The sequence below is a fragment of the Marmota flaviventris genome, chromosome 19 (assembly GCF_047511675.1).
Source record: "Marmota flaviventris isolate mMarFla1 chromosome 19, mMarFla1.hap1, whole genome shotgun sequence".
Lineage (NCBI taxonomy): Eukaryota > Metazoa > Chordata > Mammalia > Rodentia > Sciuridae > Marmota > Marmota flaviventris.
Genome location: NC_092516.1, coordinates 14,551,209 through 14,578,003, shown reverse-complemented (window position 1 = coordinate 14,578,003; position 26,795 = coordinate 14,551,209). Strand labels below are relative to the sequence as shown.

Sequence of the window (26,795 nt, the reverse complement as noted above, 5' to 3'; positions counted from 1 at the left end):
CTTTATATACCCTAGAGATTAGTGCTCTATCTGATGTGTGAGGGGTAAAGATTTCCTCCCAAGATGTAGGCTCTCCATTCACCTCACTGATTGTTTCTTTTGCTGAGAAGAAACTTTTTAGTCTGAGTCCATCCCATTTATTGATTCTTGCTTTAAACTGTGGAACCAACCTAGATGCCCTTCAATAGATGAGTGGATAAAAAAAATGTCACACACACACACATACACACACACACACACAATGGCATTTTCTGGTAAATGGATGAAGTTAGAGAAGATAATGCTAAGTGAAGTTAGCTAATCCCCAAAAACCAAATACTGAATGTTTTCTCTGATATAAGGAGGCTGATTCACAGTGGGGTAGAGAGGGGGAGCCAGGGAGGAATAGATGAACTCTAAATAGGGTAGAGGGGTGGGAGGGGAAGGGAGGGGACATGGGGTTAGAAATAATGGTGAAATGTGATGGACATTATTATCCAAAGTACATGTATAAAGACACAAATTGGTGTGAATATACTTTGTTTATAACCAGAGATATGAAAAATTGTGCTGTATATGTGCAATAAGAATTGTAATGCATTCCGCTGTCATATATAAATTTAAAAATTAATAAAAAAAAGAAAAGCATTGGTAAGGATAAATTGGCATCAGCTTTCCCCTCACTTTATTATTTGCCACCTGGTTCCACTGAATGTGCCTAAAACATGAGTTTACCTTTAATTCAAATGTCCCCTCACCCCCGCCACCAACACCGATGGCCACACCATCAGTGTGCATTCACAGAAACTGGGGATAAAAGGCAGATTCTGACTCAGGAGATCAGCCTCTGGGATGGAGCCAAGATCTTGCATCTCTAACAAGCTCCCAGGTGACCCAGTGGGACTCACCAGGGACCATAGTGTGAGTAGCAAGAGCACATTCAGACTTCAAAACCCAGCTCAAGACCTACCTCTTCACTCAAGTGTTTTGTTTTTTTTCTCTCCCTACCACCATCAATAGTCCCTTTGTTCTCTGCACCCGTAGCACCTCTTGTTCCTACTTTCAACTCATTTGCCCTTCCAAGTTCTCCTGTGCTTTTATTTCTCTACTACTACTTCACACTGGGGCTGTCCTTTCATTTCTCCTGGGTCTTGTCTCCTGTGTCAGACTGTTAGCTCTTGGATGGAGATGGATGTGCTACTGATCCCCATTCAACTTATCATTAGCCCAGTGTCTTGTGCATGTGATAGGTCAGTGGGAAGGATTTGGTAATGGGTGGGCAGTGGGAGAAGCACATCCAACCACAGGGGTGATCCTGTTAGTTTTCCACCTTTCTATTCTCTCTTTACCAATTTCTTTGATTATTTTTATTTTCTAACTAGCTTTCTAATGGTGTCAGTGTAATGGCCCCTGTCTATGATCATACAGAACCCAGCTCCTGAAAATAAACACATGAGGTCCTTCACTCCAATTTACTCCTCCATTTGCATCACCTCTAACCTCCTCACTTGTACCTGATCTTTCTGCTGCAGCATACGTAGCTCACAGCACCTTCAGCAGACCTAAAAGAGATGGCACTTCATCTCTTTATACTCTTCCTTTCTCTTCCTAATAAACTCCTGTTCACTTTTTTCAGATCCAGAACTAGTGTTTCTTCTCTAGGAAGCTTTTACCCATCCTTCCTTAGCCTTAGAAACATCTGGTCTCTAAGTTGGCATTTGTATGTAACTGGTGTGATCAATTTGTTGATTTTGGGATAAGTGTCTTGATATCAGAAATCAACTGTCGATAAAGTAGGTATTAGCATGCTTGTGCATTGTCACGCAAGATGCTGGGGATCCCAGGTTTAAGTGCTTCTCCTTCCCATGAGATACCTTCAAAAAGAAAAGACATACCAACAGAGTGGAGCTTCCCCAACGGAGTGATAGCCAAGGATGGCCTATGACCTTGCAAACAAAGGGGAATCTCCCAGTGTAAATGGACAGAGGCTCATTTGCATTGTTAAAGCTAGGAGCATGGGATGTTAAAGGTCCCTGCCTAATAACAGGGTGTTTGCCCTCTTGGTTCTAGTTGATTACATCCTCATGGACCCACTGGAGAAAAAAAGACTCTTCATTGACAGCATCCCACGCGTGTTTCCTCAGAGAGTGATCCGGGCCCCTGTGCCCTGGCATGCCACCTACAGGAATAACAAGAAGTGGAACGAGGAGCACCTGCACACGGTGAACCCGATGATGCTCATCCTGAAGAACCTGTGGTTTGAAGAGTAAGAAGTAGCTCCCCTCCTGTCCTCTCCTTTCTTCATTATTTCCACATAGAAGCAAGCCTCTTAGGTGGGGCACAGTGACATTTTGCTCTGACTGCAGCAAAATGAATCGAACAATAATAATAATAATAATAATAATAATAAGATGAAAAATCCTAGACCGAAAGTGCATATGAACTGTGACTGAGAACCCCTCATGCAGGGTTAAGTGGCCGTCCTTTGTCTTCCTGGAGTACCTAGTGCCTCTGTGCACTGAACTTGGTTAAAGAGCAGATGCCTTGAGCCAGTCCCAGCTCAGGTTCACAGCCTAGCTCTGCTGTTTCATAGGGAATGTGTGTGTACTAGATCATTTCTGTGTCTTCCTTTTCTTATCTTGAAGTTTGAGAGTTCCTACTTTGTACGGTTGCTAGGAAGAATAAACTACTGAATACATGCAAAGTGCCTTGCACGGTGTCTGGTATAACCTAAGTACCCAGGAAGCATGGATTCACCGTAAGCTCCATCATGACACTTATCACCCTGAATTGTAATTGTGTGCTTGCTTATCTGCCTCTGTGAGGTGTGTAGGGGCTTGGGTCTCCTTTATGGAACACAGCCAGCAAGCTAGGGTTTCTCAGCTCTGTTTATCAGTGACTAAATTGGCCCCAGGAATTGCTGGAGTCTATAAGAGACGGGGAGATTCACATTTTTTTCTCTCAATCATTTTTTAAAAAATTGAGATATACAGTGGTCACTTTCTATTCACAGGAGATTTGTTCCAGGATCCCTCACAGATACCACAATCAACAGATATTCAGGTCTCTTATAGAAGATGGCAATAGTGTTTGCATATAATCTACACACTTTCCACATACTTGAATCATCTGTGGATTACTTATAATATCTAGTAAATGCTATATACATAAAAGGAGATAATACAAGGAAAAAATGTCTGTACATGTTTGGTACAGAAGCAATTTTTTTTTCTGGAATGTTTTCCATTTGTGGTTGGTTGAATCCATGCCTGCAGAGCCCACGGATATGGAATGCCAACTGTAATTCACATTCCTTAAAATCCACCCTTTAAAAGTTCACAGTGTGTTAGTTGTTAGTATATTCACAAATTTGTGCTATTCTCACCACTAATTTAAGAATATTTTCATCACCCCAAAAGAAACCCTGTACCTGTTAGTAGTCACACTCTAGTTTCTCTTCCTCTCAGCCCCTGGCAACTGCTAGTCTGTGGATTTGCCTATTCTGGACATTTTCTATAAGTGGAATTATACAAAATATGGCCTTTGCATCTACTTCTTTCATTAAACATAATGTTTTCAATGTTTCTGTACATAGAAGCTCATATCAGTACTACATTCCTTTTTATGGCTGAATAATAATCCATAATATGGCCAGATTCCATTTATCCATTCACTGATTGTTCTGGAGGAAGACGAGGAGACTGTGAAGTTCTTTTTAGGCCCCTTACGAAGGGGTACAAGTCCTGGCAGGATAGTTCACTGAAAGGGCAGGCTAATGAAATGATTAACTACCAACATCTGGGTTCTTTGTTAGAAAAATAAGAGGCAGATATGTGGACCTGATTTTGATTGGCTAAACTTATCAGCAAATCCTATGCTTTTTTTTTTTTTTTTTAGGATCTTTAGTCTTTAACACATTTAGTCTGAAGAGAGCCTTGTTGCTTAGACAACCTATTTGTTTTTCTTATGCTTTTCTTACAAATTTATCTGTTTGTTTATTCATTTGTTTATGAATAAATGACAGGGCATCACTGAATTTGCCAGGCTGGCCTTGAAATTGCAACCCATAGAATTACAGACATGGGCTACTGCACCCAGCTCATTTTTACTTAAGCACCCCTGGGTTCAATCCCTGGTATGAAAAAAAAAAATGAGGGGGGACCAAGGGTGAAGTTAATCTAGGAGAACCCACCAATGATAAGAAATAACCACATTCCCTTTTCTGAACAAAATTCAGTTTTCTAAGATATTAGAGATGTTAGAGAAAAGTAATTTTCTGACTAGTCAGAAATGTATAGTAATAATTTATAGAATCCACTCTGGAACTAGACTGCTGGGGTTCTGGTTCTTGTTTGGTCACTGGTGGACTATGTGATTTGGGGTAAATTAATCCCTCTGTGACCGCTGGGTCCTGGGGATGCGAGAATTGCAGACAGCAGGAGCAACCTGTTACAAAGGACCCAGGCGGTAGTATGCTGGGGGGGGGGGGGGTCCTAGGAAGAGTGTAGAGCAGGTGAGTTGGGGAGGGTGGTCTGAGAGGAGGGCAGAGAGGTGATGAGGTGACAGGGAGGAGAGGGAGTAGGAGAGAGGCACAGGCTGTGGAGGACCTTGTGTGCCCTAGTCAAGGACTCTGGCTTGATAGGGGAAGTCATTGGAGGGTTTCAAGCAGAGTGACATGATCTGGCTTAGATTTTAGAAAGAGCCACTTGATGAATGTTTTCTCTAGTAGGTGGAAGCTAACCCACAATAAGAAGGTGGAGGAGAAGAACCAAAGTTCAGAGGATTAGACCAAGGGGAAGAAAGGGAAGGGAAGAGGAAGATCGTGGCAAGAATCTGAGATAACTTTCCCGAGTACATATAGGAGTAAACCGTGGTGAATCCCCCGTGGACATCCACAGATGGGCCCTAGTTAGAATGACATACTCCATGCAACTATAATATTATCAAAGTGGATTCTACTGTCATGTATAACTAAAAAGAATCAATAAAGAAATTGGAGATATACTTAAGAAAAACAAAAAGACCCCCCTGATGGTGGAGAGACCTTCAGGTCTCCTCCTGGGTGGGCCTTTCTTCACTGTCCCAGTGGCTCCAATCAAGGCAGTCCTCTGCATTCCCTTAAATAGGTCACCCCGGAGGCCATACTGAGGTTGGGGTGAAGCCCACTGGATGATGAACATGGTGCTTGTCCCTCTCCTCTGCATTTTCTCTGTTGCAAAGAACTTTGGATACTGTTTTTTTTTTTTTAATGTTTTAATTTTTTAGTTGTAACTGGACACTATCTTTATTTTACTTATTTATTTTTATGTGGTGCTGAGGATGGAACCCAGGACCTTGCATGTGCTAGGCAAGCGCTCTACCACTGAGCCACAGTCCCAGCCCCTGGATAGTGTTTTTGAATCAAGTTCCCAGCCAGCCAAACACCATTGGTGCCAAAGCCCCACTCCCCAGAGGGAGGTGCGTAAGAAGGCTCATAACCACCTGCTGAGTGAACTCATCGGTCTCCTCTTTGCAAGAATTCTTTTGGACTAGCCAAAAGACTAGAGCTGCAGGTTTTTAGGATATAATGAGTTTTGCTAGGTGCAGTAGCACACGTCTATAATCCCAGAAGCTTGGGAGGCTGAAGCAGGAGGATTTCAAGTTCAAGACCAGTCTCAGCAACTTGGTGAGACCCTGTCTCAAAATAAAAACTTAGGCTGTAAGCAACTTAGTGAGACCCTGTCTCAAAATACAAAACAAAAAGACTGGGGTTGTAGCTCAGTAGTAAAGCACCCCTGGGTTAAATGTCCAGTACAAAAATTAAAAAATGAGTTTTACTCTGCTTCAATTTCTTCTCATTGAAAAATAAGAGCATTTGCCCTTTGAACTTTTCCTGTAAAATTCATTATTGGCTTTTTCAGCTTAGGAGGTTTCTCCCTCTCTTTTGGCAGATTTAAAGACCTCAGGTTCGTGCGAACAGCAGAAATACTGGAGGGGAAACTGCCTCTGCAGCCGAGCGAATATTGGGAAGTGATCCAGAACCACTGCCTGGAAGCTCGCCAAGTTCTCCTCACCAAGTCAGTGCCTGGCCTCTGAATGGGGCTGCACCACAGCCCCCTAAAGATGGAACATTCAAAAATGGAAATTGGTTTCCCATATGGGGGTTGCACAGACCCTAGTGACTTCCCACTGACGTGTTTCTCGGTCCCCTTCCTTCCATGTTCCCTGGAAGCCTCATGTATAACTGCTCTTTGTCCCTGGCTCCCAGGCTCCCTCTGCCTTTTGGAAATTCTCTTGTTGCTCTTCCTTATGAGGATACCACTCTCATTTCCTTCCTCTGAATCCTTTAGGTTTCAGTGGGCTATAGGACAACGTATTTAAAGAACTTTTATTCAGATGGTCCACGGGAAGAGCCTCAAGGTTGCAAAGTTAGAGGGTTTTCAGATACTTAGACAGATTTTTTTTTCCCTTTGCAAAAGCATGCAGGTCTATATCCTGAGTCAGAGACATGACTTTATGTAAAATAGTGATAATAATACCCACTGATTATCAGAGAAAATGCGTACGTCATTGTTGACACATAGTAGAAGCTCAATTAATCTTAAGTATTCTCTTCACAGATGTGACTATTGCTAGATACTTCTCTGATTGCTAGAGTAGATCAGAGAACAAACATAATAGGATGAAATACGCGGTGGCTCCCACTGTGAATTAGAAATTGGGAGAAGTAGGATTAAAAACAAACAAACAAACAATAAGGCACCCATTTCTTCTTATCTGATTTCTACTCACAACTCTGAGTATCCACTGTCACAATGGATTTTTTTCTCCCAAGTTTATTTCCTTTCTTCTCTTTCTATCTGCAAAATCTAAATCAGAGGCCAGGTACCTGCTAAAGAGAGAACATTCTAGTTCTTTAAGCCACTGTACCCCAATCTCTGATTATAAAGAATAAGCTATAGACTTTCAGCAGGACCTGCCACCCACACCCTCTGTGCATTTGGGTATGATCAATGGAAGAACAGCCTCTCAATTTAAATCTTATTTGCTTCCAAGAAAGGGGTGTTTGCAGGTGAAGCAACCAGGGTTATGAAATGACCAATTTACAAGACCACTTAATAGGAAATGAGTCATCTGCCTGGTTGCAGAGAGCAGAGGGATGGCAGAGAGGGCTTCTCGGAGCTCAGAAAGCTTCTTACGTGGATTCTCTTCTTTCTCCACAGGTGGATCCCTACCTGTGCCCAGCTTTTTGTCTCACAAAAGGAGCACTGGATCCGCTTTGCTCCCAAGAGTGACTATGACTCCTCTCGAAGCATCGAGGAATATTTTGCTTCGGTTGCTTCCTTCATGTCACTGCAGCTCAGGGAGCTGGTCATCAAGTCCCTCGAGGACCTCGTTGCCCTCTTCATGATACACAAGGTATGCTGGGAATCCACACTGTGTCCTCTCGGAGGAAAACAACCTTGTTAGAACCAGGATGCCATCACGTATGTCCTCAGCTGTAAACCAAGCCCAAAAGTAAAGTTCTGGATTGGAGCCACGATGGGCAATTGTTAGTTTACAAAAATTATGTCTAAATACACAGTAAACCTTCCTGGTAAACATCTACCAAACTGGAGAAGTTGTTAAGAAATTTTAAAGAAAGATTGCATAAAATGGAACACAAGCTTCTTATAGTAAGGTTGAGGGCACTTTTTGTCATCTCGGGTACAAAGAAGGAGTTGAAAAGGTCTAATATCAACCATGACTTGATATTTAGGGACTGTTGTGTGTATCCACTGACTATAGTGACTCATTTCTTTGAAAGGGGAACCCTCCAGAAAGAAAAGGCTCTGTTTATCTAGCTAGTAACTTTCTTCATGAAACTGCTTTGGTGAAGTAAAAATAGAAATTTAGAGCACAAAGTCCTAGTTTTCAAAGCACGACAGAATTCCCCTCAGTTGAGATACAACCTAGGAATCAAGGAGAAGAGTCTTTTGGATTCTATCACCATGTTTGTATTTCACCTTAAAAAGACTAATAAAAATGAAGTTTTAAGTATTTTTACAAATAAAGTAAATAATGGACCTTTGGCTAACAAATATAGAAAACAATGCTGCTGAATTGTGACTGCAATGTCAGCTCTCTAAGCTGGAGGGCAACTCGGTAGGTGTCGTTAGAAACATCTACTTTGCCAAGCAGAAGAAACCCAGATAGGGAGAGAAATCTCACTCTAAAATTCCACTCAGAGAAAAAAGTAAAAGTTATGTGTCTGAAGAAAGGGGAAATTTATGAGTATTTGACACACAGTAGATGTGCAATAAATGTTCTACCTTAAATCTAGAAATCTTTAATTACTGGACAAGTCTTTTACAGCTCCCTAAGGAAATTTCATTAGGCACTCTAATTTATGAAACTTATCTACTTTTTTTGAATAAAATTATAAATACCTTTAAGTCAATGTTTCTGTTCTAGGAAGACTGACATTTTGAGCATCTGAAATAGACCATACACTCATAAGCAGTGCCATTGGGGTGTACAGATAATTATCCATGCTTTGGGATTCAGTTAAATAATTTTTGTTGAGCACCTACTACGTACCAAATACTGTCTTGGATATTTTGGAGGAGAGAGATGGATCAGACATAGATCCCACCCTTTAAGTTTAAAATCTTGCTGAAGATAAAAATAAAATACTATGAAGGAAGTGGAAATATGGAAGTTCAGCAGTGGAGGAGACTTTATCCAGAGAGGGAGGCTTCCCAGAGCTGAATTTTGAAGGGTGGGAAGGTTTTAGAAATTAGAGTGCAGTAAACACTAAGCAAAATAAACAATACCAAACAAGAGTTTTGAGAAAGGAGAGGAGCAGGAAGAGCTCAGAGTAGGGTAGGCTATGCGGAGCCTGTGTTTTAAACATGCGTAATATTTGGTATGGTTCACTTCCCTCCCTGGTGCTCAGGTAGACTGTGAATGCATGACTTTCACTCCCTTGACTTTGAAAGGCCCAATCTGGTGACATTTACCATGACTTATATCTCCTGAAGGATGGAAATGACTTCATAGAGCCCTACCAAGAGATGAATTTCTTCATACCCCAGCTAATTGTGATCAAACTTGAAGTCCAGGAGCCCAATATTGTATTTAATCCAACTTTTGATGCATGCTGGGAATTGATAAAGAATTCTTTCTTGGAAATCATTAAGAACTCTAATGGGATCCCCAAGGTATAGTATTTATTTTACTTAATCCTCATTTGTATCTTTATTCACTTACTGAATAAAATATGTTTAAGTGGTTGATAGTATAAGACATAATGGGTATGGTATTCACTTAGGAAATTTTACTTTGGGAATATATCTTGAATATACCCCTTTAACCCCCAGAAAGATTGTGTGAGCCATAAAGAAAGGTCCATGCAGCCCAGGACTGTGCTTCTAGCAAGGGCATTAAGAGTTGTTTTTGAGGGAGTATAGTCCCTTCCATGATGCCAACTCCCAAGGAGCAGATGTGTCCCAAGCCATATCCAACTCAGGCTAATAATTCATTATGGATCGCTTGCCATGAACTTGCCAGAAATTTTTGTAAAACTGGATTTAATTTCATCTTGAAGTTCCCGTTGGTTTGTTTCTTTGCCTTGTAGACTTCCAGAGAGAAATCTCCCCTTCCTGGCCCAAGCCCTTTCCCATTTACTTCCCAGGGTGGAATTGCTAATCAGATACAGACAGTTATGAGCAAACGTTTGCCATTAGACAGGATCATCCACATTGTTTAACACCAGTCTGATTCCCTCCAGGTGTTTGGTGTGATAAGAGGACCTTGTCCAGTCCCACATGGGGAGGGAGCGGGGGATTCTTGTTTTCTCTTTCTTTCTTGTTCTCTCCAGAATATACACTTACACACATTTGAGTCCTCTTCTCTGGATAATCCTGTACTTAGAGAGTTCTAAGAAATCAAGATTAGAGAAGAGGTGTGTAGGGAAGCCTGTGAAGCTGACTGCAGCAAAGGAGTTTTGATCTCAACCAAACTTGGTGAACATGAAAATTGGGTGTGCAGAAGTGGGTGAAAGAGGGCAGCTTGCCTGTGACCGGTATTCCTAGGAAGGAAGTGAATGAAAAGACTGTGATTTGAAATGATAAGTGTAGGGCTTGGACCTGATTAAAATACACCCTCCTCGAGGCCTCCTTCCCTGCTGTTGATGGGTGATGTTTTCGAGCAGCTGGGGCGGGAGAGCCAGCAGCTGAGATGCTGCTGAGGAAGGCCTAGCAGAGGCTGGTGCCACCCCCCACCTCCCCTACTTAGTGGATTGTAATGGCAAGAAGACAACCTCCTAGGGGACAGATTTGTGCCAGGTTTGAAAGCGATTGCACCAAACCATAGAAAAAAGCACAAGGTCTCGGAGTTCTCTCTCGAGTGATGTCCACCCATAGTACGGCTCCCTCTCTGAGTGCTTCTGGCTATTCTAGTTAACAATGAAAAATCAAATGACAGTTTCTTAGGTTGAATAGCTACAAACTACATCTAAGAGCAGCGACAGATTGGCAGTTACCCCTTTCCCTACTAGTCTGGCTTTGTTTATGATTAAACCTAAGTTTTTGGTGGGGGAAAAGGGGGCAGAGAATTCAGTAAGAAACTTTGGGAAATAAAATAAATAGCATTCAAGGTGCAGGATAGAGGCATATTGGTGAGAGTTACTAAAGAAAGTAAAAGGAAATATTAGAAGTTGTTTGTCTGGGCAGTATACCTGAGGGAAAGGATGCTCTAACCCTGACTGACGCAAAAAATTTGAATGAGACGCAGAAATAAAATGAAGCTGAGTGAATAAGGGAATGTTTATAAAACTAAAATGCAATGAGTAGAATTTAAAGCGTTGTTAGCTGTCATGTTGCTGCATTACTTTCATAGTGAGGAAAAATTATACTTGGCTATGGAGAAGGGCCAAGGGACAGTCTCTCTCCTAATGGGTGAGTCCTCTTCCTCAATATGCCAGGGAATGCAAAGTCAGAGAAGTGCCCAGAGGGAGCACTGAGGGTGATGTCAAGACCAAGGAATCCAAGATCAGAAAGCCAGAGAAAAGAGCAGAATGTCACAATTAATTACCTGGAAAGGACAGGATTGCTCCTGTTTTCAGTTTCACAGACTGCTCTCTAGGGCGTGGGAGAACTGCCACAGCAGAAGGTGAACTTTTAGGGAAACCCAGGGTCTCCTTGGGGCCCACGAGGACTCTCTAAAAATATGAGACTTGAAAGGCGCAGGGTACTGAAAGAGGAGTAATCCAATCATAAAGATATAGGCAGGGACGGATTGGAGTCGTCCTTGGAGTAAGGCTGAGGAACATCTCTCAGGAGCTCCCCTCTACTCCCAGGTCGAGGTCCAAAGGCCCGTCGTTGGAGGCAAATTTGGCGTGAGGGTAGGGAAGAAATGGATCCCTGACGAGCCCCCAGATGTTATAGTTAAAGCTTCGTCCTGGGGTTTCATAAACTGACTTCCAGAATACTCCCTTATAATCGAATGTGACTTATGGAGTAGAAGGAGGAGATCAAGAGGGAGGGAGGAGAAGGACAGAAAAGGGGAGGAAATGCAGAGTAAATGTAACAAAAATATGCTACGAACATGGATAAATACACCACAGGGAATTCCATCGTTATGTGCATATAAAAAGCACCAATCAAAAATAAATAAATAAATGAGTGAAAGGAAGATCAGTAGAGCAGAAGAAGAATGGGGGAATGAAGGAGAGGAGGGAAAGGTGGGGGGAACGGCAGTGAAATGGAGTAAATCAAATTCCACTGTGTACGACTTTGTCAAAATGAACCCAACTACTGTGCATAACTATAATACTCTAATTAAAAGGAAAAAAAAAAGGGAGTGATCCAGGCAAGAAGAGAGGAGAGAATGGAGGTAGCCAGAACAGCAGGGTGGTTCCTGCACTGCCTGAGAGGGAATAGAGGGAGAATGAGCTGGCTTCCCTGGAAACGAGTCCATTGCTAGAGAGCTTGCATTTTGGTATTGTCTCCCTTCTTGTGGATGTCCTGTGATGTCTAAAAGTGCTTTCTGCTCTCTAGGTGGAGTCTGTCCTGTTCCCAGAGTTAAAGGGATATAACCTGATCCTTGGAACAGTGGACAGTAAAGAAAAACTTGTTTCTGATTTTGTGGATCAAACTTTTGACGTATTTCAGAAAAATCAAGTTGGCCCCCACAAGTAAGTTCATTGAGCTATAACTGTATTACACAGTCTTTGTGGTTTTGGTTCTTAACTATCATCAAATAAGCAATTCCTATTTCCACAAACCTAAACACGTACATAAAATGACTTGCCAGTACTTACATGGGTATTACTGTTTATCCCCATGTTACAGATGAGGAAACTGTAACTTTCCTGATGTTAACCCATAAATAAACAGAAGTGCCAGGATTTGAATGAAACTGCAGATCTGTCTCCATTATCTGAAAGCCAAGGGGTCAGATGTATTTTGGCATTAAAAAAATTTCTGGATTTTAAGAAAGTCATCTATCACATATTAGTTGCAGCTTCTGCAAGGTCTAGGGCAACATATTCATATTTCTGCTGTGAAACCTGCAAATATTCACATCAGTAGCCTCACATCAGTTTAGGCCAGGTTTTGCCACCAAATGAGTATTTGATGCAATTTTGTTTTCTCAGAGATTTTTGGAATGGGGAATTTAAGGGAGAAGGGCTTGAGGAGCAGTTATTAGAATTCTGTCATCACCACACGGTAGAACATCTCACAGCTGTTCACATAATGTGAGCAAGCAGTAACTATTTTAGGGTAATCACATAATGTCACTTCCAAACTGAGATGTAGAAGGAGTGTTATTAACAATTACCTCGGGACAGTGGAATAAACTTTGTCTCAGGCAAGCCAGGACATCTGGTTCCCTTAACCCAAGGTTTCTTTTTTTTTAATTAATTAATTAATTAATTAATTTTAATTAGGTATATATGACAGTAGAATGCATTTGATTCATTGTACACAATTGCACCACTACTTTTCATTTCTCTGGTTGTACATGATATGGTATCACACCATTTGTGCAGTCATACATGTACATAGGGTAATAATGTCCATCTCGTTCCACCATATTCCCTGTCCCCATGTCCCATCCCCACCTCACCTTCCCCTTTGCCCCATCAAAATTCCTCCATTTTTCCCATACCCCCCCCAATTATGGATCAGCATCCACTTACAGAAAGAACATTTGGCCTTTGGTTTTTTGGGGATTGGTTTACTTCACTTAGCATGATATTCTCAAATTTCATCCATTTACCTATAAATGCCATAATTTTATTCTCTTTTAATGCTGAGTAATATTCCATTGTGTGTGTATGTGTGTGTGTGTGTGTGTGTGTATATATATATATATATATATATATATATATATATATATATATATATATCATAGTTTTTTATCCATTCATCTATTGAAGGGCATCTAGATTGCTTCCACAGTTTAGCTTTGTGAATTGAGCTGCTATAACATTGATGGGGCTGTGTTACTATAGTATGCTGATTTTAAGTCCTTTGGGTATAGACTAAGAAATGGGATAGCTGGGTCAAATGGTGGTTTCATTCCAAATTTTCTAGGCAATCTCCATATTGCTTTCCAGATTGGTTGCACCAATTTGCAGTCCCATCAGCAATGTATGAGTGTGCCTTTTCCTCCACATCCTCACCAACATTTATTGTTGTTTGTACTCTTAATGACTGCCATTCTGACTGGTGTGAGGTGAAATCTTAGAGTAGTTTTGACTTGCATTTCTCTAATTACTAGAGATGTTGAACATGAGAAGTATCTGTTCAGCTCCTTAGCCCATTTATTGATTGTGGGTTGTTTTTTTTTTTTTTTTGTATTTTTTTGTGGTTCTTTCTATGTCCTGGAGATTAGTGTTCTATCTGATGTGCATGTGGCAAAAATTTGCTCCAAAAATGTAGGCTTTCTCTTCACCTCATTGATTGTCTCTTTTGCTGAGAAGAAGCTTTTTAGTTTGAGTCCATCCCATTTATTAACTCTTGATTTTATTTCTTGTGCTTTAGGAGTATTGTTAAGGAAGTCAGGTCCTAATCTGAAGTGGTGAAGATTTGGGCCTACTTCTTCCTCTGTTAGGTGCACCTGGTCTAATTCCTAGGTCCTTGATCCACTTTGACAAAGGTTGAGTTTTGTGCATGGTGAGACATAGGGGTTTATTTGCATTTTGCTGCATATGGATTTCCAGTTCTGCCAGCACCATTTGTTGAAGAGGCGATCTTTTCTCCAATGTATGTTTTTGGTGTCTTTGTCTAGTATGAGATAACTGCATGTATGTAGTTTATCTCTTGTCTTCTATTCTGTACCACTGGTCTACCTGTCTATTTTGCTGCTAATACCATGCCATTTTTTGGTACTAGAGCTCTGTAGTATAGTTTAAGGTCTGGTATTGTGATGCCTCCTGTTTCACTCTTCTTCTAAGGATTGCTTTGGCTATTCTGGGAACCCCAGGTTTCTTTACTGTGCTCTATTGAATCTTTCAATTCTGTATCATGGGAGGCTGTGCTTTATGTGGTAAGATGCTTAGCAGCATCCCCAGCTGCTACCTGCTCAATGTCAACAGGAACCACCCAAAGTCCTCCAAACATGGCCAGATATCCCTTGCAGGCCCAAATCGCCACTAATGGAGAAAAGAACTAAACTTGACTGAAAGTCATTGTCTCAGAATCTGGAAGTGCTGCCCTCAGAAATTTAATGTGAGGACTTTATTTGAAGCACCTGTTTTCCCTGTTCATGGAGATATATTCGTACAGTTTATCTTTCTGGACTGACAGTTCTATGGGTTTCTCTCTGCATCTTGGTTTCAGAGTCTCTGACATGTTGTCCAACACTTGGAAACCTGCGGGCTCCAGCGAGTTCTGTTTACTTAGTAACACCTTAATTTTAATTTAAACTTATTTCAAGACAGACTATTCCAAATATATCTGTCAACATTGGAAAATCTGTTCAGCCACTTTTTTGGGGTCTTAAAACAGATAATTTTTATTTTAGTATATTTTAGGTTAATTGACTCCAAATTTTCATCTTAAAATTAGACATAGAGGGGCTGGGGAAGTGGCTCAGTGGTAAAGCACTTGCCTAGCATATGTGAGGACCTGAGTTCAATCCCAGCAGTGCAAAAAAAAAAAAAAAAGACATAGAATTTTTGAAGGATGGAGGGAAATTAATATTTATTATACATTCACTGTAAGCATAGTATTAATCACTATATGTACACATGTATACAATTATATATATATGTATACATATAATTAAGATTTATGACAATTATATAAAGTATGAATTATGATTTCCCTTTAAAATTGAAAAACACTGAGTTTTGAGAACCCAGACTATCTAAATTCATGCAGCAAGAAACTGGAAAATTGGAATTAGAAGCCCCAAAATTCAGAATTCCAAGTTTGATATTTCGCTTTCCTGGTTTGGGTTCTCTTAAAAAATTTTTTTAGTTGTAGATACACAATAATTTTATTTTATTTATTTATTTTTCTGTGGTGCTGAGGATTGAACCCAGTGTGCCTCACATGTGCTAGGCAAGCACTCTACCACTGAGCTACAACCCCAACCCCTGGGTTCATTTTTTAATGCTATTGTCTGCTTTTATGGCCACTCTGACTCATCTGATTTGTTGACCTGCATTTGTGTTTGATTTTATGTTCTTCAACATGGAAGATATTTAAATGTATACAAAAAGTACAATGATCTATTGGATAACATGGCAGAACAAAACATCACTGCTTTCCTGAAAGAAAATCAAGACATTGATGATTTTGTGACGGTATGAACCCCTCTTGATATTTCATTCCTTAGTGATATGTGCTACAGTCAATCCAAAGAGTAGTCATCATGTTTCAGTAGGGTATATAGGTCTCAGTATTGGGCTGGTGTTTGCCCCGGAGGAGGCTGGGGGCAAATGGGTAAGAAGCTCAAGTCAAATCAAGCTGCTGAATGTGCTCCTTTCTGCAGAACATCAATGGCATAAAAAAGCGGAGAAGTGAAATTGCATCCATGCACATTACTGTGCCTTTAGCCATGTTCTGTCTTGACACCATGACCCTAAATTATGATCTCTGTGAGAGAGCCCAAAATCTCAAAGACCGTTTGATTCAATACCAAGTGGATGTAAATCGGGACACCAATTCCAGGTATCATCATTCTGTGTAAATAGCAATAATATTTTACATTAACCCAGAGAATCAAAAACCAGAACTTTGTGCCTTCCAGCAGTGACCAGGCTGAAGTTCTGATTCAAGTGTTTTCTGCCCCAGAGTGAGGATGACAGGGAATTCAGGTCCATTATATGAGAATAAACTTGCTGGTATACTGTTAAGATGGTGATTATGAATTAACTTGGTGCTCCATTTTACCATAAAATGTGAGAAGTTGTTGGTTGTGGTGATATTCTTACTGTTTTGGTCTACTCATGAGAATTGGTATGGTTTATTCATTAAGATTATGAGCTTTAGAGTCAATTAACCAAAATTTAGATCTTGGATCTGATACTTAGCAACTGTGTTGCTTTGGATGAAGTTACTCAGATTGACTTTCTTCCATCATCAAATGTAGATAATAATAGTACCTACCTTTTATAATTATTAAATAATTAATATATATAAATGGTTAGCATGGAGCATGGCACCTTGTGAGAGCTTAGTACCTGTCATTACCATTACCATTGTTACTATCCCTGGAGTGTGATGTGCATGTGAATATTATCCAGCAAGGGTTTGCAGGTAGAGAAAAGTTAGAAAACAATGGTGTAGTCTCTAAATAAGGATCATGTCTGCTTAGCATGACGGGTCTTACAAGAAGACATTTTTTATGTCAGTGATGATGATGCTGGTGGTGGTGGTGATGGTGATGGTGATGGCAGCCATTTCTTTCTCTGTAGCATTTGTAATCAGTACAACACCATTGCAGAAAGAGTCAGTGAGATTCCTGCCAACACTAAGGAGCTGGTACTTCTCATTGAATTCTTAAAGAAATCCAGTGATGTCACTGTGTTCAAACTCAGGAGACAACTTAGAGATGCAAGTGAGCGGCTGGAGTTCCTGATGGACTATGCAGATTTGCCCCGTAAGTCCAGGGCCACACGTGCATATGTATATTTACATTTTCACAGGTACATATAAGATAAAATATCTTATATTTTTAGGAGTAAGAAGCTGGAGGGGGAAAAGGATATGGGAATCCTACCACCAAATATTAGAAGAGCTGCTTTTCAGCTGCCCCCATGAGATGGAGGCACTAATTCCATACTCCTACCTGTGGGGATTTGATTCACAAAAGGGGAATATTGTTAGACAAAAGGAAAATGCATCTAGAACCTTGACATGTAGCTCTTAGATGCCTGTCTTGGGCATCTTATGTCTGATATTTCTGGAAATGTCAATTCCAAATGCAGACTCCTTAGATTTTACTTTTCTGTAATCTTAATACAGTCCCACCTTTGAGGGTACCAGGTTATATTCCTTTATGCTTCGGCATATCTTAAAAAGAAAAGAAAGGTTCAAAGCCCCTGAAGGCTTCTTGGGTCAAGTTAGAGTTTTGAAGTAAGGACTAAGCCCTGAGGGAAAAGTTGAATGCTCTCCACGAGCCCCTTTCCACCTGAGAACACCTGCATGTTACCTGGTGTTCACAGTGTGTATGAGGAGTGCAAGATGGGTACTGGAAGTGGAAAGGGGTTCCCTAACCCCATGCATACATTCATGAGCTGTGCCCTGGACCCTGGGCTCTCTCATTGTCTCTGCCTCCAAAAGTTACAAGGAAACCCAGTGCATTTAATTTGACCGAGCCATGATGGCAGGGCATCTGGCTTTGATACCATTACAGCCATTTAACCAAAGGGAAACTAAATTCAGATGAAGTAAATGGTTCGAAATGTTGAATTCAACCCAGGTTTCTGACTCTACTTAGCCAATAAAACAGAGTGGTTAGAACATAGACTTTGGGGATTATTATTAGACCTGGATTCAAATTCTGCTCTGCCGACCTCTAGCAGTGTAACCTTGACCACTTGGTTTAACCACTTTGTCTCCTATCTGTAAAAAATGAAGATGATAATATTATCTACTTTCTAGCCTGGCCCTTAGTAAGTGCTTAATAGATGTTGGCTAGCATTCATCCATCACAGTTCCATTCATTCATTGCCACCCTCCAGTGGCTTTGGTTGAACTTTTGACTTGCTGAACTAATTCCCCACATGCTAGACAGTGTCCTGGAGCACTCTGTCTTTGTTTTGCAGAAGAGGATATCAAACTGAACAGCACTCTGTTCCTCTGGCCAGATCAGATTGAAGATATCTTTGAAAACAGCCGAAACCTGCTCCTTAACAAGAGAGATCTGGCAGAAATGGACCTGATTAAAAGGTACAGGGAGAGTCTGGGGTTGTTTTGGAAATGAGACCAGACTTCATAACACTCCCAGCAGGTTACCAGTGCTGCATAGAGCACCTGCCATCCCATAGCAGTGAGTGGGTGAAGACTCAAGATAGTTGGTGGAGAAGGAATTTCCTTTGGCTTCCCACTGAGGGGTGTTCTCTTTAATCCTGCTTCACTGTAGTAATCCCTGCCAATGTCTTTCCTCCCTGTTTTGGAATAATTGAAATTTTGGCAGAGCAGAGAGAAATAGGCAAAAATAGTGACATGTAATAACGGCTTCCACAATAGCAACAGCAGAAGTGTCAGCCTGGCGTTGGAGACCACAGATCTGTGCAGTATCAAGACAGGGGACATAAAGGCACGGCAGGGGGCTGAGAAATTGACTGTTTTGCAGCTGGTCTTGTTCAGTGCTAATGTGGCTATAATCATTTTTTTCATTCACTCTGTGTCAATGGGAATTTATTGTGGATCTTTACTATGTGATGGGTTCTATTCTAGACATGCATGTGTTTGGCCATTAAATAAAGATTTTAATCCAGCGACAGAGAAAATACAGACATACTGAAAAATCTAACAATGTCAAGTCAAGGGAGCCAAGTGTTTTTCACATGATAGACACACACACACACACACACACACACACACACCAGCTTGTAACACTTGGACCATGAACTACAGATTCATGCCAATTACCCTGTCTTCTTCACACATGAGACTCCCACTGCCCAACTTCACCTGCTGTAATCCCTGTAAATACTTTCAAGAAAGGAAAAGGGTGGATAAAAGTAGACTTCAGGCTGGGTGTGTAGCTCAATGATAGAGCACTTGTCTAGGATGTGCGAGGCCTGGGGTTCAGCCCACAGGACCATGAGAGAGGCAGACAGACAGACTCTATACAGAATGAAAGTTTGGCTTGAGGAGAAACCTGTTTATCTCCTACCTTGAAAAGAAGACCTAGATCTGTTCCCCAGGGGGTATAAAAATGTCTTTTTGTTTTCTCTCTTACAACCTTCTCCTTACCTACATGAATACTGTCTCCAGAGCCTGGAACTTAGCCTGATGGGTGGAGGAGATATATTTCTCAATTCATAGACTATGTTTCAATGCAGTTTTAGATCTGCTGCAAAACTGAGTAAAGAGTACAAAGAGTTCCCAGATAATGCCCCACACCTACTCACATACACAGCCTTCCCTGTGGAACTGACTTTTATGCTTAACCACAAAGCAAAACTATTTTGTTAGTTAGATAGATGCACAGAAGCAAGTTCCATCATCTCTCTGAACCTCAGTATCCCTCATCTGGAGGGTGGGATAACACTGCAGCCAAACATTGTGTTCAAGGATGAAATGAAATGAGCTCAGAGTGTGCCGATTGGTGTCTAGTGCATGGTGGGCATCAATGCTCTCAGCTTCCCCCTTGCTTTTAACAATGATCCCTTTGGGTGAAGAATGCTTTTGAACTTCCAGACTGCTGCCTCCTCGAAGGTGTACTTTAGGATGCAGTACCCTGGAGGCAGAAGTGCTGTTGGACTTAAGAGGAGTGAGGATGGACCCTGGGGAAAGTGGGAGCAGCTGTCACTTATGGTGAGAGGAGAAGAGAGCCGGGCTTCTCCTTTCTGAGAGCTCTCAGCTTGATCCTGGCATCTGGTTCCTGGGCTCAGCAGTAGAGGCCACAGAAGAGCCATCTGGAAGAGGCTTACCAAGCAGCCCTGGCCCAGCCCTCTCCTTGCTGACCTTAGACATCCATCCTGTCTATAATTTTGAACTAACCTTGGGGGCGTCCTGGGAGGAGGGTTGAGTAATATTCATGTTTCATCTGTCGTCTATGAAAACAATCCTGTTTCCTCTCCAAGAAGCTTGAGCTCGCTTTTCCAGCCCTCATTAATTTTTGGCTTCCATGCCAGTTATTCTCCTTGAGCTGCTCCCACCTCACCCTGCTGTCCATTCTCCTCCTGCTCTGTCTGAGAGGCTGACGTCCAGACTGTGGCCTCCAGTTCCCTCATCCGTGGGATCCTGCCAGTGGAGACTCCTACAGAAGGCTGGAGAGGGATTGGGGGCCCTTTTCTCCTTTCCCTCTCTGCTTGGCCCTGGGGCTCTGGGTGGCAATGCCAGTTGCTCTAGGGTTTCAATTCTCCTTGTCCCCTCATGCCTAGGGGTCATATGGGTTCCCCGCCAAGGAAGGTCTCTGGGTGCCTACTATGTACTGTTTTGTTCTTTTAACCATACCAGTATTTTACCTCTGTAGGTAGTCCCTTTGTTGAAGTATCTTAGAACATCAGAGATAATCCCATTTCCTGCCAGAATTCTGGCCAATCCACCATCTTTAAATTTTTCTATTATCCTTCCTTGGACTCCAGGTGGTCCCACAAGTACAACTCACTTACTTGACCTAATTTCCTGAGTGAACTATTGTATAGAAATTTGTATATACATACATACACACATACACATTTATATACATATATGCAAATTGATGTGTATATACATATGGGCTTAAAAAATTCTAAGAAGAAATTATATAATAATGTACATTAGTTATCTATTGAGGTATATCAAAACATAACAGATTAGAATAATTAAAAAATGATTATCTCACAGAATCTGGATTATAAATCGAAGTGCAGTTTAACTATATGCCTGTGGCTCAAGGTCTCCCATGGAGTTGGCGTCAGGGTCTGAGCCAAGGCTGTGCCCTCATCTGAGCTGGGGAGGACCTCTTTCTGGACCTACTCACATGATATTGTAGGATTCAGTTCCTCATGGGCTGTTGGCCAGAAACTGCCATCTATTCCTTGCCACAGGGTCTCTCCCCAGGCTAGCTCAGAGCACAGCAGCTGTTTTCCTTCAGAACAAGAGAGAAAGAGACCAAGAGAAAGAATGAGAAAGCAAGATAGAAGTCAGTCTTCCTGTGAGCTAATCTTGGAAGCGACACCCCATCCCTCTTGCCATATCTGTCTGTAAGAAGTGAGTTATTACACAGGGTAAGAACACCAGGAGGTGGGGATCCTTAGGCTGCTTCCCACGCAGTGCAATTAGAAATAAACCCAAATCAAATCACTTGAAAATAACTCTCATGCTCCTAAGGAGGAAAAAAAAAGACATTAAAACTGCCATAACAGAATTAAATATTTTTAAGATAATAGCCAAATTTATGGAGTGTCACTGAAGCTGTTCTCCATGGCACCTCCCCTTGTTTATTCAGCGGATATTGATTGTTTGCCGCGTGTCAGTTCTCTCTGCCAAGTGCTGGGAATACAACGAGGAATTAAGGAGGCAAAAGCTGTTTTTATAGATTTACATTCCAGTGAGTGAGAACTTATATAGTAGTTATTCTGCAGCAGGTTCAATTCTGAATGTTTTATATTAATTTACTATTAAGTAAAAACTTTTTCCTCTCTCTGTTTTCTTTCTTGGAGGCATGGAGAGTTTAAGTGACTTGCCCTGGTCTACATAGCTATGAAGTGGCAGTATAAGCATCTGAACCAAGCCTGTCTGGCTCCAGACCCTGTCCGTGAAGCACAATGTTATTCTACCTGATTAGGAAAAGGGAGAAGCAAGTTTGAGATTTGCTTTGTTGATCCAATGGATGAAGTAGATAAATCTCTGTAAATGCTCCCTGCCCACAGCTGCCCCAATCCCCCTAGCTGAAATAGCCCTCCACCAACTGATCCCCTAACCACTGTGTTTTGTTTTCTTTAGAGTATTTATCACTATCAGGAATATTTCATTTCACTTTTATCCTCCTGTGGATCCATCTATCCATACATCCATCCATGTTTATCATCTAGGTCTCCCACAATTAAAATATGTGTTCCATGAAGATAGACAGCTTAATAACATACTTCACAGATTTATTTATGATGCTTAGACCAGTTCTGGAATGTATTCAGTACTCACTAATAAATACTTATCTAATAGCCAAATGAATAAGCAATAGGTACATACATACATTTTCATATTTACCTGCTTACCTGTATAGGAAAACATCCGGAAATGTTTAATCACAGATAGGTTCACAGCTGATCCATATCTTGTAAGTGTAATTATAGGAATTATCTTCTTCTTCATTTATTTTTAGATAAATAAAGAAGTAGAGAGAGAGAGAAAGAGAGAGAGGGGAGTAGGGGGATCTGCAGATGCCAGATCAACTTCTTCCCAGAGTGAGCAATGAAAGATCACTAAATGGAAGATCCCCATGTGACTGGGCTTTTACTTTCAGGTGCTCAGAATTTGAGTCAAGACTGGAAGGCTACAGCAAGGAACTGGAAGGCTTTAGGAAGCGGGAAGTGATGACTACAGAGGAAATGAAGAACAACGTTGAAAAGCTTCATGAGCTTTCAAAGAACTTGGATCAGGCCCTGATGGAATTTGAGGTTTGGGATCATGGAACGGGGACTTGTGACTCTGGTGATTCTGGTTCTTGGTCTTATGTTTTCCCAATGACATCTGTCAGGTGGATAGTATTGATTGATTGATTAATTGACTAGTTCTTTCATTGGTACTTTCAACTATCTTTTTCTACACGCCTACAACAGATTTTTTTTTGTAAGCCATATGCGTACACAAAGAAGATATAATAATGTAATTGCTTACATGTGTTGAGCATTTATTACGTGCTCAGTGACATGCAAAGGGCTCCCATGTATGATATCTCATTTAATGCCTGCAGCAAACTCTTGGGGCTTGTTATCCCCGTTTATCCCTATTTGAAGTGGGAGACTAAAACTTGCAGTCACTAAAGTAACTTTCCTCAAAAGATCAGCTGGTAAGTTTGTTTAGCCATTACAGTTCTCTGAGGCAAGTCCACCTAGGAAGGCCTGGAAACAGTCTTATAAACCACTAAAACATGTACAGAAATTAGGAAAAAAGGCCAAGTCATGGTACATTGGAAACAAAGATGATGGATCAAGCAGCAAATTATCCTGTAGTATCTACCAGCTGGATCTTGGCTGCCCTGGCCCTTGAAGGTAGTAGAGGGACCTTCTTGCTGGAGTCAGTATCTTATTTTCTTTTTACTCTCAGGTGAGGGAGCATCTTCCTCCACTGGGTTTTCAGTGTGCTAAGGAACTTTCCCTAGAGGCTTTTAGGGTTCAGGGAACTACCTCCCTGATAGACAGAATCCCCTTTTGTCCTGCAGTTGATCAATAAAGAGGAAGAGCTGTTGGAAAAGGAGAAGAGTTCATTCCCACTTCTGCAAACCTTGATAACCAACAAAGTACCTTACGAGCAGCTGTGGGTGACGGCCTACGAGTTCAGCACCAAGTCCGAGGAATGGATGAATGGTATGGCATGTTCTCACTCCACAGGGACAGAATGGGGATGGGGAAGGGGGTTCCCCTTTCAAGCAGTTCTGAAATAAGGTCTAATGCTAGGTGCAGTGGTGCGCACCTGTAATCCCAGCGACTCAGAGGGCTGAGGCTGGAGGATGGCAAGTTTGAGGCCAGCCTAGGTAACTTGGTGAGACCCTGTCCCCAAAAGTAAAAAGGACTGAGAACATATCTCAGTGGTAAAGTGCCCTTGGTTCAATCTCCAGTACAAAAAAAAAAAGGAAAAAAATAGGAAACAAATAAACAAAGGTCTTCTTTTCATATTCTGGCTGGACTTTTTATCAAATTCTGACACTCCAGGTTAAAACAGCCACAGTCAACATTTTCTGATATGATAACAAAGGAAAGTGTGGCTCTAAGTGCCAGAACTGTTGCCAGAGCAGATAGGATGGGCAGTGCCCAGAGCCAGGGACCAGAGAGAGGCAGATGCAGGGAGAATGAGGTAGGAGAAGAGCCAGTGTGCCATTGACCATAAGTCACCTTTTCCTCTAGCCTCTGGAGGTAGGGTGGAATGGAGAAGGTAGAAGCAATAAGACTTCATGATTGAGCTGATATGGAGTAAGGGGCAGGAAGGGAGAGGGGAGAACCCAAGGTGACTTCCAAATTACTAGCTCAGGCAATTTGGTAGGCTTTGCCTTCACTGAGCAGAGAAGTGACAAATTTGTTAGGGAAAAATTACACTTGAATACATTGATTTTGATATGTCTGAAAACATCCAAATGGAAATTGTTTTAGTTACTTTTTAGTTGCTGTGACCAAAATACCTGCCAAGAATGATTTTAAGGAGGTCAAGTTTATTTGGTGGCTCATGGTTTCAGAGGTCCCAATCCATGGTTGGACAACTCTGTTCTTCAGAGACCCAGGAGAGGCAGGACATCATGGCAGAAGGATGTAATGAAGAAAAGTGGCTTGAGACATCACACCAGGAAGGAGAGAGAGAGAGACTCCATTCATCACATACAAAATATATACCCCAAAGGCACACCCCTCCAGCCACATGCCTACTGCCTTCAGTTACCACTCAGTTAATCCCTAAGGAGATTAACTCACTGATTGGGTTAAGGCTTTCATAACCCAATCATTTCACCTCTAAACTCCTGCATTATCACCTGCATTATCTCACACATGAGCTCTGGGAGACACCTAATATCTAAACTGTAACAGAAATATTAACTCAGGATGGACTTTAGGAGATGGGTTTGGTGGAGTGGTTTATAGGGAGTAGTTGATGTGCAGATGATAATTAAAGGCATGAATGAGCAGAGGATAAAATTGGGGACCCTTAGCTGATTTCTGATACTTCAGTATTGTAAACACAACTGAGATGAAGGTCTTTACTGCATGTTTTCTGGACACCACAAGGATGGTTTACTTAGGATGAATTCCTGAATGTTAAATGGCTAGATCAGATGGTATATTATCAAAATTGTTAAGATTTAAAAGAATGCTTTAGTTATTGCCTTCCAGAAAAGTTATACATTTTAATTCATTCTTCTAATTGCATTTTTAAGAGTACCCAACAAACCTAGTAATGAATGAATAGCTTTGAAAAATTTTTTTTTGCCAATGTGATATTTAAAATGCTATATTTATTTTTAAAAAGTATTCTTTCCCTTAATTACAATTGAAGTTGAATGTTTATTGAGAAGTCAGATTCCTTGTTTCATAAACATCCAGGAAAAGAGCTTCAGACAAGATGCTGTCTGCCCTTAGCCTGATTCCTAGCAGAGAATCCAAATATATCACGTCCTCTGTGCCTGACTCAGCAGTTGAGGGGGAACTGTGGCCCGGTAAAAAAAACCCAAAAAACAAACAAAAAAAACCCCACCTAGTTTATTCATCCTACTTGTAAATTCACTGGTAATTCGGCCAATCCCTCCTAAGCAGAAGTTACTCCTTTCATGTAGGTGCTTTTCTGTTCTAAACCAGCACCTACAATGTTTCTGCTGCACAGATGGCACCCACATGTCTGTTTCTTTTTTTAGTTTTAATTTTTGATTACTCAATAAAAATGTTGAGTAGATGAAGCCTGTTGAATAAACGAAGCTACATTTAGTCCAGGCAATCCTGAAAGAAACATGGTTTTGAGTAAGTTAGCAACATCATGATGTAAGTGTTAATGCTAATTTGAAATGTCCAGGGGGACCCAGCAGCATGCTCAGATTTTGGCTGACTGTGGAATCCAAGTGCTAAAGATTCCCTACAAAAATAAAGACAGAGAAGGAAATTAATGCTCTGAAGCACTTTTTTTTTTTAAAGAAGGTATCATTCTTTGTTTTATAAATAATTTCAAGTTTATATAGAAATTGCCAGAACTACACAGAGGGCTGCCATACCCTGTTCACCTGCATTCCCTGTTATTTCACAGCAAGTTGGAACTCCTCTTAATGCTACTAGGAGAGCAACTGAAAATCATAACAGCTGCCTTCGCTGTACATTCGTTACGTGCCAGGTGTGATGGGAGTCACTCATGTTGTCTTGTGTCACTTTCCCAATCATCCTTCATGGTGTCCATTATCACCCCTGTATTACAGGCAATACTGTCAAGGCTTAGACAAGTTTGATAACAGGCCAAGTTAGACTGGCTACCTGGAGGTTTCACCCCAGAGCCCATGTGTGTTCCAATGTCCTGTTGACTGGCTCAATCCTAAGTTCAGGGAGTTAAAGGCAGACAGGACAAACATCTACTTCGTGGACTGACCCTTCTTCCCTCACCCCATCTTTTCTGTTTCAGGCCCCCTCTATTTACTGAATGCTGAGGAAATCGCAGAGGAGATAGGGAACATGTGGAGGACGACATATAAATTGATCAAAACCTTTGCAGATGTGCCTGCACCCAAACGCTTAGCAGAGAATGTCAAGATAAAGATCGAAAAGTTCAAGCAACACATTCCTATCCTCATCATTGCCTGCAACCCGGGAATGAAAGATCGGCACTGGCAGCAGGTTCTTATCATTGCCTGTCCCACTGCCCCAGCCCTCGCCTGGTCCCTGTGGCCCTTTGGGAGGCAGGAAACATGGCTGTGTTGAGCTTCTCCTTGCTGAAAGGAGAATCTACTTGAGACCAAGGGAGTGGAGATGATAGCCCTGGAAGAAAGGGAATGGG

The 26,795-nt window shown here is 41.4% G+C and overlaps 1 protein-coding gene across 1 annotated transcript in view; it reads left to right on the top strand.

Annotated features, from left to right (window-relative positions):
* Nucleotides 1-26,795, top strand: part of Dnah3 (dynein axonemal heavy chain 3) — a 157,487-nt gene that overhangs the window by 12,347 nt on the left and 118,345 nt on the right. The window contains 12 exon segments of the mRNA XM_071605826.1: nucleotides 2,050-2,245; nucleotides 5,910-6,035; nucleotides 7,182-7,377; nucleotides 8,982-9,166; nucleotides 11,930-12,136; nucleotides 15,655-15,760; nucleotides 15,949-16,127; nucleotides 16,874-17,058; nucleotides 18,269-18,350; nucleotides 22,582-22,735; nucleotides 23,500-23,644; nucleotides 26,424-26,635. Coding sequence (XP_071461927.1) covers nucleotides 2,050-2,245; nucleotides 5,910-6,035; nucleotides 7,182-7,377; nucleotides 8,982-9,166; nucleotides 11,930-12,136; nucleotides 15,655-15,760; nucleotides 15,949-16,127; nucleotides 16,874-17,058; nucleotides 18,269-18,350; nucleotides 22,582-22,735; nucleotides 23,500-23,644; nucleotides 26,424-26,635 — 1,973 coding nt within the window.